The sequence below is a fragment of the Pleurodeles waltl genome, chromosome 10, assembly GCF_031143425.1.
Source record: "Pleurodeles waltl isolate 20211129_DDA chromosome 10, aPleWal1.hap1.20221129, whole genome shotgun sequence".
Lineage (NCBI taxonomy): Eukaryota > Metazoa > Chordata > Amphibia > Caudata > Salamandridae > Pleurodeles > Pleurodeles waltl.
Window position 1 is genome coordinate 628889653 of NC_090449.1, and position 18638 is coordinate 628908290.

Consider the following 18638-nt stretch of genomic DNA (forward strand, 5'->3'; position numbering starts at 1 on the left):
TCTAGCCTTGAAATTCGCCTTGAAATACTTAAAGCAGATTTCAAAATACCCTTGTGCATGGGCGAAATAGTGTGCTCAGAGTTTTGGAGCATTTCCAGAAGAAAATCATCCTACTACTGGGTAACAAACATGCCTACCTGGTGAAAAGCTGCAGCTCTCTAAATGACCTTATGGTAGGCATTGGTGTCATTGAGGAGTGAGGCCATGACTGGGTAAGGATCTATATCAGGAACACCTGGGGGATCCACATTGTAGCATTTCCCATGAATCATTGGTGGGGCTTGGCTTGGTGGCTGATCATAAGGGTCAAAAGTGCCATAGAGGCAGCCTGGGTGTAATTATGAATTGAAGACCCCTTTGATGCCTGGCTGAGGCAGTGGGAAGGTGTTCATCAGTGTGGCGCTGGAGGTGGCAGTGAGATATGCCATAGGGAAAGATGGCTACTGGCTCTGTCTCTGTGTTTCTTGGGTGCTAACTCTGGGGAGGAAGGTCTGAAGTAAGGTTTTACCTTGAAAGGAAGACTCCCTTTTTGAGGAAAAGGTTCAGGAGGGGGTGGCAGAGTCAGTTTAGTGAGACGTTGCCCAATACTGGGTGAATGAGGAGGAGGTTTTGTCTAGCATCCAGTTCTTGTTAGAGCTTCTCTAGGATCGGGTCCTCAAAGTCCTGGTCTCCAAACCTCACTGGTGGTCTGGAGCTCTACTTCTACCCTGCTCCAGTGCAGAAGAGGGTTTCTACACAGAGGAATGCTTTAGTGGACTATCGTGGGCTGGAGTTAACGGATGTTACGGAGTCTGCTTCGAGTGAGACTGCTGGTGATCAAGGCCGCCCTTGGCGTGCCTGGGACTCGTTCAGTGATGGGAGTTGATGACCTTGGCTGGAGCCTTGCTCAGCTCCAAAGTCTTTTGTTGGTGCTGAGTGGAGCCCTAAGGCAGCAGGGGGCCAGTAACTGGCCTCTTCTCTGCACCGAGCTCTTGGCTTGACGCCAGACTATCTCAGAAGCAGAGCACTAAGTCAACCTGGAACTTCTTTGGAGGCCCAGGCTTGGTGATATGGTCCTTGGCCCAAGGATATACTCACAACACTGGGCTGGTATTCGGCAAGTACTGGACTTCAGCACTAGTTCACCTTCCACCATGTGCATATCATCATATTTGTTTCAACAAGGTTGCCTCTGGGCCGGATGATGGCTCTGCTGCAGGGAGACTGGATGGGTTGGCCTCCTCCTGTCTCTCAGTGCCAGGGGGATCTTCCTTGCCAAAAATGTATGGGTATCAGATATGTACTGTTGCTGCATCCTACTGTGTGCCCAGTGGTGCTCTCTTTGGTACCGAAAAGCATTTTTGGAAAGGGAGGTGAGGCATGCCAGACAGAAGGAGGTGTTGTGGTCAGGGGAGTGTGTCTGATTAACAAGTTACTTACCTTCGGTAACGCCTTATCTGATACAGACATACTCTAGTTACAAATTGCTTACCTTTTGAATTTCTCCATTTGTCAGATTGGATCAAGAGATTTTTCTTGAGCAGTACCCCTGTGCGCCAATAGGTAGTGTCGACCAGCTCCGAGCCTAATATAACGTCAAAGGTCCTTTATAGGCGTCACCCTGGTGCACTGACGTCAGTTTGTTTTCACGACTTTCCACGCCAGAAGCGCAGAGCCTTGAAGAACACTGACCACTGGTGTGTCAAAACCACCAAAGGGAGTCCCTGTCCCTAGAAATCAGTTTGCAGAGCAGAGAGGATGGGTGGGTCGGTAAGGAACTTGAAAATGTCTCTACCAGATAAGGCATTACCAAATGTAAGTAACTTGTTCATCTGATAAGAGACTTCTTGTTGCAGATTGCTTACCTTTCTCAAAGATGCCCAAGCAATACCATCCCATTGGTGGGTCTGCGAACCAAGATCATACTAGAAAGAACACTGCGACTGACCTGGCTGTCCAGGCAGTAGTGTTTGGTGAACATGTGCAAGGATGCCCACGTGGCCACCTGACAGATACCAAGGACTGGAACTCTGCGTGCTAACTCAATGGTCTCAGCTGATGCTCTTGTAGAATAAGCATGCAAACCTTCAGGCGGCTGCTTCCTTGCCAATGCATAGCAGATTTGAATACAGAGAATGACCCATTGGGAGATGGTCCACTTCTGCACTGCCTGATCTTTCTTCATAACCACATAACCATCAAAGAGATGATCATCCAACCCAGAACTCCTTAGTACGATCAAAGTGGAATGATAATGCTCTTTTGGGGTCTAGGCAGTGGAGGCTCTCCTCCTCAGAAAAAGAAAAAAGGAAGCCCTAGTGTGAAGTACCAGCTTATCAGGATAGATGGAAAGGTAGGGTGGCTAAGATGACAATGCCTGCAGCTCAATCACACTTCGGGCAGATGTAATGGTCACAAGATAGTTTGTTTTTAATGTTAGAGTTTGAGAGGACAACTGTGAAGAGGCTCAAAAGGAGCACACATTAGAAATGTAAAAACCAAATTCAAATCACAATGGAGCATAATGAATGGGGATGGAGGAAACCTATGGGTAAGACCCTTTAAGAATCTATTACCAGTAGGGGACTTAAAGAAGGATGATCAGGCAACCTTAAAAATGCAGAGCTAGCAGGTAAGTAACCTTTGAGAGTGCGCATGGCAGAGCCCTGCTGGGCCAGAGAAAGGATAAACACAGACTGGCAGAGAGGGGGTCAACAAATTAGTCAGTGCACCATGCCACAAATTTCTTCCAACTATAGGTGTACACCATTTTGGTGGAGGGACACCTGGCTGCCAAGATAAAATTACAGACTTCGGGTGGAAGGTCAAAAGCGGTCAACTGCTGCCTCTCAATCTCCACACAAGATGGCAGAGATGGACAGGTTTGGGTGGAGAGCCCACCCCAGCTGCTCATTCTTGAGAACTCTGGGTGGAAGTGGTATGGGCAGAAAAGAGTACAGGAGGGCTGAGTTCTACTCGAGACTAAACATCTTGTAAACTTCAACGTGCAATACTACTGACATTACGTATTCTCTGCATAGGCAAACAGATGTAACCAAGGCTCTCCCCACTGCTAAAAGAGACTTTGTGCCACATCCGGATGGAGACGCCATTTGTGATCCACCAAGGATTGTCGGCTGAGTCATCAGCTCTGACATTCAGAGAGCCCGCCAGACGTTGAACCATCAGGGAAATGCCCTGATGTTTCAGCCACGTCCAGAGGCGCAGAGCCTCTTGACAAAAGGTCCACAACTCCACTCCGCCTTACATGTTGCAGTACCACATGGCTGTGGGGCTGTCTATGAACACCTCCACTAACTTCCCTTTGAGAGAGGAAAGAAATGCTTTAAACGCTAGTCTGATCACCCGGAGCTCGAACAGGTTGCTTTGGAGACCGAACTATGTTAGAGACTAGCTGCCTCTCGTCTCCGCCTGTCCCAGATGGCTTCCCCATCCGAGGAATAATGCATCTGTCACTACTGTCAGTTCTGGTTGGGGAAGGGAATAGGAACTGCCTTTGGACCAATCATGGTTCGTTAGCTACCACTGCGGATCTCATGCAGTTCCCCCCGAGATCTGGACCATATCGGAGAGATTCCTCTGAATCTGCACCCACTGGAACTTCAGGCCCCACTGCAGAGCCCGCATATCCCATCTGGCATGGGTCACTAGCAGGATACAGGAGGCCATGAGGCCCAGCAGCCTCAGTCATTGTCACCAAAATCCAGGACAGAGGCTGAAACATTGGTATCATAGCCTGAATATGCTGGACTCGCCACTCAGGAGGATAAGCCAGAAACTGCACTGTGTCCAGAAGAACTCCAATGAAAGGGAGCGGGTGAGAGGTAGTCAGGTGTGACTTCAGCATTTTTTTAGTGAACCCCAGCAAGTGCAAGAGGTCTGCCGTAGTCTGGAGGTGGGAGCCAACAGCCTGGGGCGAGCCTGCCTTCAACAGCGAGTCGTCGAGGTAGGAGAAAACAAACTCCTGCCTTGCGGAAATGAGCTGCTACCGTAGCCATCACCTCGGTGAACACAAGAGGGGTGCTGGTAAGGCCAAAAGGGAAACGCAAGTAAAAAGTTAAAATGGCAAAACACAAGTAAGGTCTGTGGGAAGGCAGGATGGGGATATGGAAGTAAGAAGTCCTTGAAGTCCAAAACTATCATCCAGCTTCTGGGTCCAGGGCAGATAAAGCCTGAGCCAGAGTCCGCATTATGAACTTCTTCTTGAGAAAGAGACTGAGAGACTGAAGGTCTTGGTTAGAGTGGAGGCACTTGTCCTTTTTGGGAGGCAGGAATTAGCGGGAATAACAACCACAACCTACTTTTAACACAGGGACCCCCTCTATGGCTCCATTGGCCAAGAGAGCTGTAACTTCCTCTCAGAGAAGTGCCAAGTGATCCTCTGTTATTCAATCGTAGGATGGTGGTATGGATGGAGAGATAGTCTTGAAGGGGAGGGAGTAGCCCATTCAGACTATTTCCGAAACCCACCTGTCTGATGTGATGGACTGCGAGCGGAGTAAGTGATGGTGGATTCTGCCTCCAACTGCTCCCTGGTGGGGAAGTGTAAGACTATCAAGTTTGGAGGCAGCTGCAGAGGGGAGGTGGGTGGGTGGAGGAGGTGTCAGTGGACTGGCCACACTGCTGGCTCCCTGATCCACGAGGATGGTGAATCCTATAGGAAAGTGCCCCTTTTTGGCATGGTTAACCCCCCACCCCTCCCCCACGCCTTTTGTTCTGCTGTCTCAGGGCACTCCAGCTAGTGGGAATGCCCACCTCTCCGAACCATGTCCCTCTTTTGGGAACATTAGTAAACAGTAGGAGGAGTATCCATCCCTAGGGTGCCCAGAGCTGAGGTGAACCCTCAACCTTGTTTTGGAGGGAGACAGCCAATAGGGCTAGGACTGTGTCCCCTCCCGAAAGAGTGGGCACAGGAAGGGTGTAGCCACTCTCAGGGTCAGAAGTCATTGATTACTGCCCTCTGTAATGCCTCTAAATCCAGTATTTAGAGGCAACCCTGAACCTTGCTCTTCAGATTCCTGGAGACTTGAAGGACTGAAGAGCAGCACAGCAGTGAAGACTCCAGAAGACAACTGACTTGGCCCAAGTCCTACTGGCCTGTCTGCAGCTTCAAGACTCCTGCTACAAGGCAACAACTCGCCCTGCAAGACCAGCGACCTCTACAAACCAACTGGGGACTGCCTGCGTTGCCCAAAAACCAAGATCTCCAGAGGATAGCAGCCCTGTCCACAAATAAAGTTCCAGCAAAGACTCCAGAGCCCTCCAGACCTGTGAGTCCTGCCCACTCTGCACCCAATGCCCACAGCCCGAGTCCAGGTGGCCCACCTGAACAGAGAAAGTTCCTAGGCCAATCAGACCTTGAGTCCACCCCGGGTTGAACTCTTGGCCACGATGAAAATTTCTGCAGCCTGAATCTAGAGGACTCACACTCCCCTACTCAAGACCCCCCCAACCGGATCCGGAGATATATACCAGACGCCTAAAGGTACCCCTGCACCCACAGCCCCCTGGCCTTGGGGAAGCCAGCCGACGATCCACGGATGTCCAGAGCAGCCTCAACTTACCAGTCCAGCTGTTCGTCTTCAGCAGAACCCCCTGGACCAAGCCTGCAGCCTCTTTGTGAACTCAGAGTTACTCATCCTCACAGGAAAGCATTGGGCGCCCAATGCTGTGTTTGCACCCTGCACCCGGTTGCCCCTATGCCGCTGAGGGTGTGGGATTGCAGCCTATCTGTGGACCCCCCCAGTGCTGACCTAAACCCCCTGAGCCCACGAGTACTTACCTGCAAACTGTTCTCCATAGGATTCCACTGGGCACCTGACAACAATTTTGACCTTTGCACCAGGCCAGTCCTGTGTTGCTGGCGGTGCACCCTTGGTGTCTTCCTAAACTTTGCCCTGCGGACACCTTCACCCCCAAAGATTGGGACCGTGAGTCTAGTACTTACCTGTAAACTGTGTATGTACCTTTTCCCCCATCGGACTGCATTGCCTTAAATTAAATTGCACTAAGTGTCGACTTTTGATATTGAAAAGTATTACTTACCTGAAAACTGTTTTATCTGGGGATTACTAAGTGCATTTGATACTAGAAAATGATAAATTCTTGAAACTGTACTTACCTGCAAAAAAGATGCTTTTGGCTCTAGAAATAAAGTAACTGAGTATATTTTTTGATACATAAACATTGGCCTGGAATTAGTCATTGAGTGTGTGCCTCATTTCTTGTCTGTGTGTGCACAACAAATGCTCATCACTACCCTCTGATAAGCCAACTGCTCACCAAACTACCACAAAAAAAAAAAAACATTATTATTATCTACGTTTGACCCTGGAAAGCCTCTGGGGATCCACTGGACTCTGTGCACACTATACCTTACTTTGATATGGTATATAAAAAAAACAGCTTCCTACAGATCCCACATCCCCAGCCACGCAGAGGGTGGGCAGCATGAGCGGCACGGTGGCTGGACAGGAATGGACGTGGTCAAGCACCCCTTCTGTAGCCACGAAAAGGGCGAAGAGGAGACTGAGGTGGACAAGGGGCCGCCAAGAGGCCCAAGGACCTAACCATAGGACGAGAATCTTTGAAGCACTCAAGAGCAGAGTCTGCTTTCTCTACGAAGAGATGGGTGCCATCAAAGGGCATGTCCATAATATTAGCTTGGACATCCCCTAAAAAGCCAAATGTCCTCAAACAAACATGGCACTGAAGGGCCACTGTTGATGCAACCGCTCTGCCCAGTAAGTCAATTGTGTTCAGTACAAATCAGATCTTCATCAGCAACTGCTTGGGAAAGTACAGCCCGGGCCTCCTCTGTGACCTGTGGCAGCACTTGCACACTGTATTCAACAGCTTGTGGGAATATTGGCCCAAAAGGCATGTGGTGTTCATGGACCTCAATGCCAGGCTGGCGGAAGAAAACACCATCTTCCCAGTTATGTTCAGCCTCTTGGATTCCTTATCCAGGGGTGCGGAAAAAATGCCCCCTGGGAAGTGGAGGCTTGCATAACCAAGCTCTCAGGGGTGGCATGTGTCAGGAACCCTGAGCCACCCGGAGCAGGGTTATGGTGGTGGGCAATAGTCTTGTTCACAGGAGCCCCCAAGCTCGGTTTGGGCCAAGTACCCAGAAAGATGTCTGCAAGGGCTTCATTAAAGGGGAGAAGGGGTTCAGAGGATGAAGACCCAGGCTGAAGCACCTCTGTCTGGAGGTTAGTCCTGACTAGCACTGAAAGCAGCTCAATGTCCATGACCTCAGCTACTCTCCGCACCACCATGAATATGAAGTACCCTCCTCCATAGCCACGGTAGAGGGAGAGAGCATGTTAGTATCTGGGAGGGATCCAGTCCACTGGCTTCACCCAGGTCCGCAAGCCACTGCAAGAGGTCTTGGAGCTGGTATTCTAAAGGGTCCAGCGACCTCTCCCCATCCTCATCCTCATGGTAAGCCAGCTCATAATTATAAGGCTCAGGATCCGACATAGGGGGCAAGGCCCTTGTCGGCAGTGGAATCGGCATTGTATGACACCCATCTGGCTCTGTGTTAGAAGCGACAATGAGGATGGGGGCAGCATCATCCGGAGACACAGGCAGCGCTGGGAGCGTCGACATCAGAAATGACACTGAGGAAGGAATGGATCCATGGGTGCCCACCTAAGCCAAGGCCAAGCTACTGGCATGGAAACCAAAGGGGCTCCGTCAGACTCTGTGGGGGCCGAAATTGCACAAACAGAGTTGGACTGCCCAAAGATGAGGCGCATGGCCTTCAGCTGTGCAGGGGTCACTCAGGCACCTGGAAACTCTGGGAAGAGCGAAGTCGGTCTAGATGCAGGCTCTGCAGATGGAGGCCTTGAGCGACAACGCTCCCTCGTCTCGTCAGCTGACAGACGAGGTGAAGTCAAAGAACGTTGGCCCTGCTTCAATTTCTTATGCCTCGACTTAGTGGAACGTCCCTGGAGTGGGATTAACAAGATGAGGGGCTCTGCGACCGATCCAGATACCTTCCTCCCAAACAAGATCGGGACTTATGCGGAGCAGAGCGCAGGGATGCTATCCGCTTTAGGGTCTGCTCCCTCAAGGCCTTCGGTTTCATGGCCGGGCACTCGGATCACAACTTCAGGTCATGGTCGCGCTCCAGACACCAAAGGTACACAAGGTGTGGATCAGCAACTCCTAGAGGACATCCTCCATGCACCAGGAGTTTTACAACTCAAAAGAAGCTTCAGCGAAGTGTCGGAAGAGACCAGTTAAAAAAATGACTGAGGGATAGCCTCCTTGGATCAGCACTGGTTGGCATGGAAAGAAAAGAACTGACATCAGCACGCTGGTGGTGGCACCTATAAAGGACCCACGACGATATACCCAGGGCAGGCAATGACAGACGCAGAGCCAATCAACACCACCTAATTGCACGCAGGGGTACTGCTCAAGAAAAATCTCTAGATCCAGACTGACACCTTGGGAAATTCAACAGTAAGGAATCTGCATCATGAAGTCTCTCAGATTTCACACCTTCTGGTGTCCTACCCCAGGATATTTTGAGTGGCAGTGAGGGCAGTTCTGACGACTGAGGACCTGAGGATGCAGGCCCCTGAGGGATAAGGCTCTGAACACCCAGGCATAAATTAAAGTCTTCACTGCCGTCAAAATCAATGTACACTGGGGAGAGGACCGTTTCAAGTTTGGTCAAAACCAACACAAAGGGATGGAAGACTACCTAAACGGACCAGGTGAGAAAAGTGTTCCAGACACAAGAACTTCAGGACCCACTCTGTTTATGTTAGAACACAAGGGCAGAAACACTCTACATGGAGTCAGTGCCAATTCACAATGTACGATAAGAAGAGAAGCCCCAACACATCTCCCGACTTGAAAGACTTCTTTAAACAACAAGAACTTGCAAATGCCCGAAGTCCCGGAGGCAAGAGCATGCAATCTGCAATCACACATGCTATGAACTTACCCTCTATACATCTGTTTGTAGCATGTAGTGCTGTAGAACACCATGCTCTGCACATTCCTGACAACTAGTCGTGGGCACGGATGTTATGCAAGATACACATGTGAATTTACAATCGTACAGATAGCTGCAGAGTAACAGTTTCTATTTGTAGCATGTGTGAATGTACATACACATTCTGTGGATAAACTGTATAGCAGTTCCTCCCCTAAGTGGTAGCTACCAGGCTGATGATACACAAGTTTGTAGCAAATTTCAAACAAATTTGTGGGCAATACTTTCAATAATTACGAACTCCAACAGTTAATTTGTTCCCCACCATGCAAAACAGACTGCCAAAACATGACTTCCAGATACCCGCGGCCACAGTCCATGGCAATGGACTGTGGGTGGTTCAGGAATATTTGATTACACTTTTCCTCCAGTTTCAAAGTGACCCATTTTTGAATGGTCATTCAACTCCAACATTACTATCCAGTGAACTGTGTATGTGCTCTGACCCCTAAAATATGTTGAAATTTGTTTAAAACCGGATTGGTAAATTTAACTTTCATATATGACCATAGTATTTAGTGCATGAGTACACCAGTGACATAGAAAATTCAATCCCACTTGTTGACATCTAGAACAACCACAGAAGCATTAACCATAAATCAAGTAATGATTTGGTCAGTAATAATAAAATACAACAAAGGTTCTTCTAGATGATTTTCATAAAAAGACTCAAAACAGTAACTGTCCATCAATCAAAAGCACAAATATATGTAAATACCAATATACCAAGACTTGGAATTCATACAATACTTATTTATCTACTCAGAATATTCAAGAAGTTCAAAAGTATACACAAAATTGAACATCACCCAAGAACAATGGTGTTCTGTGAACTGAGGTGATGACAAAGTACAAGTGAGCGCAGTGATAAAAAAAACAGTAAAAGGGGGATCTCACAAAGGCAGTGAGACAATGTGCTGGCCCAATTACAGGGCTAATACATAAAAATAATAAATAATTTTGGCAAGGAGAAAATCATTACTTATTTAATGGCTCCTGATTGACCAGTTTTATGATAAACGGTCTTTATGCGTTCTGTTGTCTACGGTGTTTTGACCATTAGGGCAATTCTTGGGTCATCATCAGGACTGAAAACGTTCTCTGGAGCTAAGGTAGATCACAATTCACTTGATGATGGATGCCCAGTGAGGAGCAGCACTGTCTTATACGTATATAGGATGTGCCAGAAAACTGAGATTAGCTTGCTGAGGCTTCAATTAAGAAATATGGAGAAACCATCGAAGTGCAACCAGGCAAGGGCAATAAATTAGCCAATAAGTAGTGTGGAACTCCTTAATAGAAGCAAGTGAGAAACAATCTGTCCAGAATGCCGGAATCCGAATTATGCAGCTTTAGGAAGTTCAGTGAGTCAACGTAGTTAATTAAATAATGGCAAACTATTAGGCAAGAGAAAAGCAATGCAGGTGCACCACAGCTGTTAATTTATCAAGACAGAATGCAAGAGAATGAATTACACAGTCAGTACACCTCTCCAAGAGAGAGAATGAATCTCTGACATCTGGCATTTCACAGAATATCATTGTTACCTGAAGACTTCAGCAGCTACTCTGCCATCCACTACAATCACTGAAAACATTGCTTCAGGCCTACCCTAGCTATCCTGACAGCAGCAGCTTTAACCCTGCTGCCCGATCTGTCAAAACTGCCTTTACCCTGGTAGAAAAAACAGATTTTTCATATTAAATAAGTCACCCTAAGCTCAGTGTACCATATTGCTCACAAGGTAGGATGTATAATATTTAAGACAGTAACATGTGACATTAAGAATAGCATTTCTCCCAGTGACTAGTCTCAAATGATACTGACAATGGTCAGGCACTAGACGGCAGATAGGAAAGGTTGAAGTATAGATTATACACTTTAATCCAGTGGTTCCCAACCTGTGGTCCGTGGACCCCTGGGGTTCCGCGAAGCCTCCTTAAGGGGTCCGCGACTGCTTAGAAAATCAAATAATATTAACAGATTAGGTCTCCAGCTTTCAGCAATGACTCAGTAGGGGGTCCCTGGATTCCAATAATGATTCAATGGGGGTCCCCGGGTTCCAGTCATGATACAGTGGGGGTCCACAGATGTCAAAATGTTGGGAACCACTGCTTTAATCTATTACTTTTCACCTGAACTCACTACAAACTCCCTTCAAAGACTTTTTTTATATTTAATAAAAACCCAATCAAATGATGAAGTTTGATTTTTGTAGAATATTTGGGTAACAAAACTTATAGAAAGTTACTTTTTCCATGCTTGAAGTTCCTAGAGGATAATCTGCATTAACTCTAGCCTGGGGTAAATTGAAATAGGTGTATAATTCCTCTCAAGAGCACACAATAGAATGACTTTGAGGGGGAAGAGCTGATTCCTTCGCGCTTAATAGAATATGGATGGTGGGGTTGTGAGCATTATGTTGACACCATACTATTAAACTCCTACCTGACAAGTCTGTTGAGCCACATGTACACTTAGGCACGCCTTAACCTCTTCGCTGCCAGGCCATTTTTTGGCTATTTGGGGCAGTTCGCGCTTAGGCCCGCATAACTTTTTGTCCACATAAGCTAGCCAAGCCAAACTTGCGTCCTTTTTTTCAACATCCTAGGGATTCTAGAGGTACCCAGACTTTGTGGGTTCCCCTGAAGGAGGCAAAGAAATTAGCCAAAATACAGTGAAAATTTCGTGTTTTTTCCAAACAAATTGGAAAAAGTGGCTGCAGAAGAAGGCTTGTGTTTTTTCCCCTGAAAATGGCATCAACAAAGGGTTTGCGGTGCTAAAATCACCAGCTTCTCAGCTTTCAGGAACAGGCAGACTTGAATCAAATTTGGCATTTTACTGGGACATACCCCATTTTTACAATTTTTTGTGCTTTCAGCCTCCTTCCAGTCAGTGACAAAAATGGGCGTGAAACCAATGCTGGATCCCAGAAACCTAAACATTTCTGAAAAGTAGACAAAATTCTGAATTCAGCAAGGGGTGATTTGTGTAGATCCTACAAGGGTTTCCTACAGAAAACTGAAAAAAAGAAATTGAAATTGAGTTGAAAAAAACAGCAATTTTTCTCTACGTTTTACTCTGTGACTTTTTCCTGCAATGTATGATTTTTTAAAGCAATATACCGTTACGTCTGCTGGACTCTCCTGGTTGCGGGGATATATAGGGCTTGTAGGTTCATCAAGAACCCTAGGTACCCAGAGCCAATAAATGAGCTGCACCCTACAGTGGGTTTTCATTCTATACCGGGTATACAGCAATTCATTTGCTGAAATATAAAGAGTGAAAAACAGCTATCAAGAAAACCTTTGTATTTCCAAAATGGGCACAAGATAAGGTGTTGAGGAGCAGTGGTTATTTGCACATCTCTGAATTCCGGGGTGACCATACTAGCATGGGAATTACAGGGCATTTCTCAAATAGACGTCTTTTTTACACACTCTCTTGTATTTGGAAGGAAAAAATGTAGAGAAAGACAAGGGCCAATAACACTTGTTTTGCTATTCTATGTTCCCACAAGTCTCCCGATAAAAATGATACCTCACTTGTGTGGGTAGGCCTAGCGCCCGCGACAGGAAATGCCCCAAAACACAATGTGGACACATCACATTTTTTGACAGAAAACAGAGGTGTTTTTTGCAAAGTGCCTATCTGTAGATTTTGGCCTCTAGCTCAGCCGGCACCTAGGGAAACCTACCAAACCTGTGCATTTTTTAAAACTAGACACCTAGGGGAATCCAAGATGGGGTGACTTGTGGGGCTCTGACCAGGTTCTGTTACCCAGAATCCTTTACAAACTTCAAAATTTGGCTAAAAAAACACGTTTTCCACTCATTTCGGCAACAGAAAGTTCTGGAATCTGAGAGGAGCCACACATTTCCTTCCACCCAGCGTTCCCCCAAGTCTCCCGATAAAAATGGTACCTCACTTGTGTGGGTAGGCCTAGCGCCCACAAAAGGAAATGGCCCAAAACAACGTGGACACATCACATTTTTTCATAGCAAACAGAGGTCTTTTTTGCAAAGTGCCTACCTGTGGATTTTGGCCTCTAGCTCAGCCGGCCCCAGGGGGGGCAGAAATGGCCTAAAATTAATTTGCCCCACCACCCCCACACCCCGGGAGTGACCCTTGCCTACGGGGTTGCTCCCCTTGCGTGACATTGGCGCACAAAAAAAAATCCCCTATGCCTAGTGGTTTCTGCCCCCTTAGGGGCAGATTGACCTAAAATCGGCTGATCTGCCCCCAAGGGGGGCAGAAATGTTCTAAATACAATTTGCCCACCAGGGGAGCGACCCTTGCCTAATGGGTCGCTCCCCATCTCTAAAAAAACAAACAAAAAAAAAAAAAATTGCCCTGGCGCCTTATGGTTTCTGCCCCTCCTGGAGGCAGATCGGCCTAATAACAATCGGCTGATCTAGTCTAAATACAATTTGCCCCCCAGGGGAGTGACCCTTGCCCAATAGGTCGCTCCCCATCTCTAAAAAAACAAAACAAAAAAAAAAAAACACAAAAAAAAGAAATTGCCCTGGCGCCTAGAGGTTTCATGCCCCCCCCCAATGGGCAGATCGGCCTAATAACAATAGTTTGCTTGAGAAACTGGAAATGTTTGGAAACCTTTTGAAAACTTTTGCTTCAGAGCCAAGGGGACCCACTGCAAAAAGTATCAGCCAGCTTGTTTTACAGCATAAGATTGAATGTTAGGTTCATTCTCCTGAAAACGCTCCAGCATCTCTGGAAAAAAAAGTCGAATCTGTTTTTGGAACTTTAACATTTTTTCACACAAAAACCTCAAAAGCTCTAGAGTCCTAGCGGGACCAACACATTTTTCAAACCTTTTCTAACTGTTTGACTTCAAGATTTATTCAGGGACCTAGCCACCTGGTGTGTTTGCCCGGGGCTCTGTTGTGGTCAGTCTCAAATCATGCCTAGATCCTGATCTATCACTTCGATCATTGGCGCTCAGTGCTTTTTGACGCTACTTTCACTTAAATCTTTAAATGTTAATCTCTCTAGATCCCCTTTTTGGATTTTTGAGGTTTGTAGGACTTTTTCTACTGCACTGCTTTAATATTTTACACAATGCCTTTAATTTAAGCATGACCGCTTTGTGTAATATTACCAGGGATTGGGTACCAGTTTATTTTATTTTATTTGTGTGACATCTAGCAGGTGGTGGCCTTACCCTTTGAGATGGAGGCTTTTTCACCACAAATAATAACCCACTTTCCAACATCCACTACTGTGGATTTCATACCTTGTGAGGAAAACGAGGCATGTATCATTGGCCCTCATTCTAGTGGCACCAACGTGAGAGAGAGAGCCTTGAAATCAAGAATCAATGCTGCTTGAGATGTATGTGCATACACAAAAAAACTACGTCTAAGGACCGATCTCCTAACTCATTACCAGAGTAAGCTCAGACATCAAGATCTCAGGCACTTGAAATCTGGCACCTGAGGTCCTATATTTAAGACGGAATTTGATTTTGACAGAGGGCTTTGACTACAAAGCTGACAGCAGCAACCATGGGAGCACGTCTGTGGTCTTGACTTGGAGCAGGATGGATTTATGCAAGGCTGATACCTTCTTTTTGTATTCAGCGATGTACAGCTTTGCTTCTTGGTCCCGGAATTCCTTTGGGTGCATTACGGCACATGACTGAGTTGTGCCCTGAGCCCAAACACTAGAAACACACCTCAGGGCACAGGAGGGGGAGTTTATATGCCCAACACTGCACAACTGCACACACAAGCATTGCTGGTGAAAGTTTTCTGAATCTAGTATGGTACCTGGGGAGTATTCTAAGCTGAGGAATCTGCCTCCAGAATTAATGTTTCACTTCTTATGATGTTCTTAGTCTTTAAGGTCATGTGACATTTTCTAATGAATTTCCATAAGCAACAACACTTCCTGTAATGTTGCCGCTGGCCCGACAGCTGACGAAAAACAACATAACTAGACCTTCCTTTAAAGTTTAAAGACCCCTGAGATCTAATGCAGTCAGCATTTCACAATCTGCCTTCCTATATTCTGCATATCAATACTATGTAGACGACACACACATTTAAGCTCTAGATCCATGATAATGTCGAGGTTTTTGATATTTTACAACGCAACTATATCAAAACCTGAATCCTACATTTGGTACCTAAGTGCAGCAATAAAATAGCAGCAAAAATTACAACATAATATTAGGCTTCATCAACTGTCTCTCAAGTAATCATAATGTCTCTGGACCCTTGACAATCTTTGCAAGTTACATACAGGATAAGGAAAGGAAGCTTCAGCCACTTTTCCACACTGCATAAATTAAACTTTATTAAACTTTAACTCACCCAAGATCGCACAATTACTGTGGAGGATATAGTGACAAATCCTTTTACCTTAACTAAGAGAATGCCCTTAGTACATTTCTATATGTACTTCTTCTACACACATCTTTGGTGATGCAAAAAGCAGCTGCCACCTAATTTGTAAATGTCCTAGCCACACTACCCACTCAAAGGTATTGCTTACAAGCCCCTGACCTGAATTCCTTCCACCTCATGCATCTCCTCTTCCCTCCCAATAAACCTGCCGAAACACCGAAGGTGGCAGGTGATTTTGGTTTGGAACACGTAACCAAAACCAGTATCATCTTCAAATAAAGCTACTCATTTTGGGAATACAAATGGAAACCCCCAATTATATATAGAAATAAAGAAATAAAATAGCATAGAAATATATGTATTATATATATGCAAAAGTATGCCATAGCAGAGAAGTTGTTATTAATTGAAGGTTGAATTGTGATTATTTCTGTTACCGTTGTCAATTCATAAAACACAGCCACTTGTTTGTATGGCAGAATACAGAAACAAGCCTATCAGGAGTTTAAAGTAAGACCATCTGTCACATAATCTGGCAGTATAGCACATGCTGTCCGGAAGGCACATATGACTGTACACATAAGACCGACTAAACTTGCCAGAATTATTTATGTATAAGAGAAAGTGATGCCTTTTCACTTATTTTGAGTTCCTTCAAACCTATATTAAAAGCTCAAATTAAAGTATTTTATGCTCAACAATTAGTTATGACATTTAAAACTCAACGAATTCTATAACAAATAATAACCATGTGCACAGTTACAAGAAAATGGAATGTGGCAATATATCTAAGTATGAAAAGAGGAAGTTACAAACAGGTGAACATTTTTTGCATACCTTGCAACTTCTGATTAAGTGGAATAAGAGATGAAGCTGAGCTAAGGAATGGGTCAGATGACAGATCCGGCAAGTTTCTGCTCAACTGAGCTTTTCCCAAGTGCTGTGAAGGATCTTCCAATGGATTATATGGGCTCATCTTTTTCTGTCGACTTGAATCCAAGAGATGTTTCCCGAAAAATGCTTCCTACACAAAGATCAGTTTTAAAGCGGATTATTCAAAGATACCTTTTACTGTACAACAAGAAGTAAAACAAACTAAGAGAGCACGTAGTCATGTACTTGAAGGAAAACAGACTCATTGTCATTTGGCCCGTTGGTATGAAAAAAAACTCAGAAAACATCCAGACCTAAGCTTTATGTATAAAGTAAAACCTGTAAATGATGGCTATGTACTGCCTCTACTTCAAATGTGGAGATTTTGAGTTATGCATTACTATTTAGCAACAAATCAGACATTCTGTATAAGCAAAAACGTAGGTGCTTTCAGAGCCATGTGGACTAGCAATGTAGGCTTAAAATGGTGTGCACAACAAGGAAAGTAAGAAAACAGAATTGTGTGTCAGCCCATTGGAAACTTTGGACCTGGGCAAAACCCTTGATCAAGGAGCGAGAGAATTTGAACTGTGGCTGCACTGAAAGTGAGTTGCCTTTGCCAAGGACCTTAAGAAACTTAAAAGGGAATTGTAGGTGGAAAGCAAGGCTGCTGTCACTGTTATTTTATTTTTATGAATTTGAAACAATTTTGAATGACTCTCGCTATATCTATATCTTTATATCTATATACATCTATCTTTATATATATATATATATATACACACACACACACACACACACACACATATGGAAAATGTCACTTACCCAGTGTACATCTGTTCGTGGCATTAGTCGCTGCAGATTCACATGCTGTGCACAGTCCGCCGTCTGGTGTTGGGCTCGGAGTGTTACAAGTTGTTTTTCTTCGAAGAAGTCTTTTCGAGTCACGAGACCGAGGGACTCCTCCCACTTCGGTTCCATTGCGCATGGGCGTCGACTCCATCTTAGATTGTTTTCCCCGCAGAGGGTGAGGTAGGAGTTGTGTATGCTAGTAATAGTGCCCATGCAATGGAATGAATATGTATGTACAAAATGAAGATTAAAGTAATATATTTACAAATGTACACATGTTGAAGATCTACTTCTAAACGGCTACAGGCTCCCGGGGAGGCGGGTGGGCGCATGTGAATCTGCAGCGTCTAATGCCACGAACAGATGTACACTGGGTAAGTGACATTTTCCGTTCGGTGGCATGTGTAGCTGCAGATACACATGCTGTGCATAGACTAGTAAGCAGTTATCTCCCCAAAAGCGGTGGTTCAGCCTGTAGGAGTGGAAGTAGTTTGAAATAAAGTTCTTAGTACAGCTTGACCTACTGTGGCTTGTTGTGCAGATAACACATCTACACAGTAGTGCTTAGTAAATGTATGAGGCGTAGACCATGTTGCTGCCTTACATATTTGGTTCATTGGAATATTTCCTAGAAAGGCCATAGTAGCACCTTTCTTTCTGGTTGAGTGTGCCTTTGGTGTAATAGGCAGCTCCCTCTTTGCTTTAAGATAGCAGGTTTAAATGCACCTAACTATCCATCTAGCAATGCCTTGTTTTGAAATAGGATTTCCTGTATGAGGTTTTTGAAAGGCAATAAATAGTTGTTTTGTCTTTCTAATTAGTTTTGTTCTGTCAATGTAGTACATTAGTGCTCTTTTGATGTCTAATGTATGTAGTGCTCTTTTAGCTACGGAATCTGGCTGTGGGAAGAACGCTGGTAAATCTACTGTTTGATTTAAGTGGAACGGTGAGACAACCTTTGGTAAGAATTTTGGATTTGTTCTTAGAACTATTTTATTTTTATGTATTTGAATAAATGGTTCTTGTATGGTAAATGCCTGAATCTCTCTCACTCTTCTTAGAGATGTGATGGCAATGAGAAATGCAACTTTCCACGTTAAGTATTGCATTTCACAAGAATGCATGGGCTCGAAAGGTGGACCCATGAGTCTTGTTAAGACAATGTTGAGGTTCCATGAAGGAACAGGTGGTATCCTTGGTGGTATAATTCTCTTTAGGCCTTCCATAAACGCTTTAATGACTGGTATTCTGAATAGTGAAGTTGAGTGAGTAATTTGCAGGTAAGCAGATATTGCGGTGAGATGTATCTTTATGGAAGAAAAAGCTAGATTTGATTTTTGCAAATGTAGTAAATATCCTACTACATCTTTTGGAGATGCGTGTAATGGTTGAATTTGATTGTTATGGCAGTAACAAACAAATCTTTTCCATTTATTTGCATAGCAGTGTCTAGTGGAAGGTCTTCTTGCTTGTTTTATGACCTCCATACATTCCTGTGTGAGGTCTAAGTGTCCGAATTCTAGGATTTCAGG

At 45.1% G+C, this 18638-nt stretch overlaps 1 protein-coding gene across 11 annotated transcripts in view; it reads right to left on the reverse strand.

Annotated features, from left to right (window-relative positions):
- The window catches only part of KMT2C (lysine methyltransferase 2C), a 1516687-nt gene that overhangs the window by 721909 nt on the left and 776140 nt on the right, over window positions 1-18638 (reverse strand). For all 11 annotated transcript variants that reach the window (XM_069211124.1, XM_069211114.1, XM_069211120.1 and 8 more), the window contains one exon: window positions 16219-16405. In XM_069211124.1, coding sequence (XP_069067225.1) covers window positions 16219-16405 — 187 coding nt within the window. The remainder of the gene's footprint in view (window positions 1-16218; window positions 16406-18638) is intronic.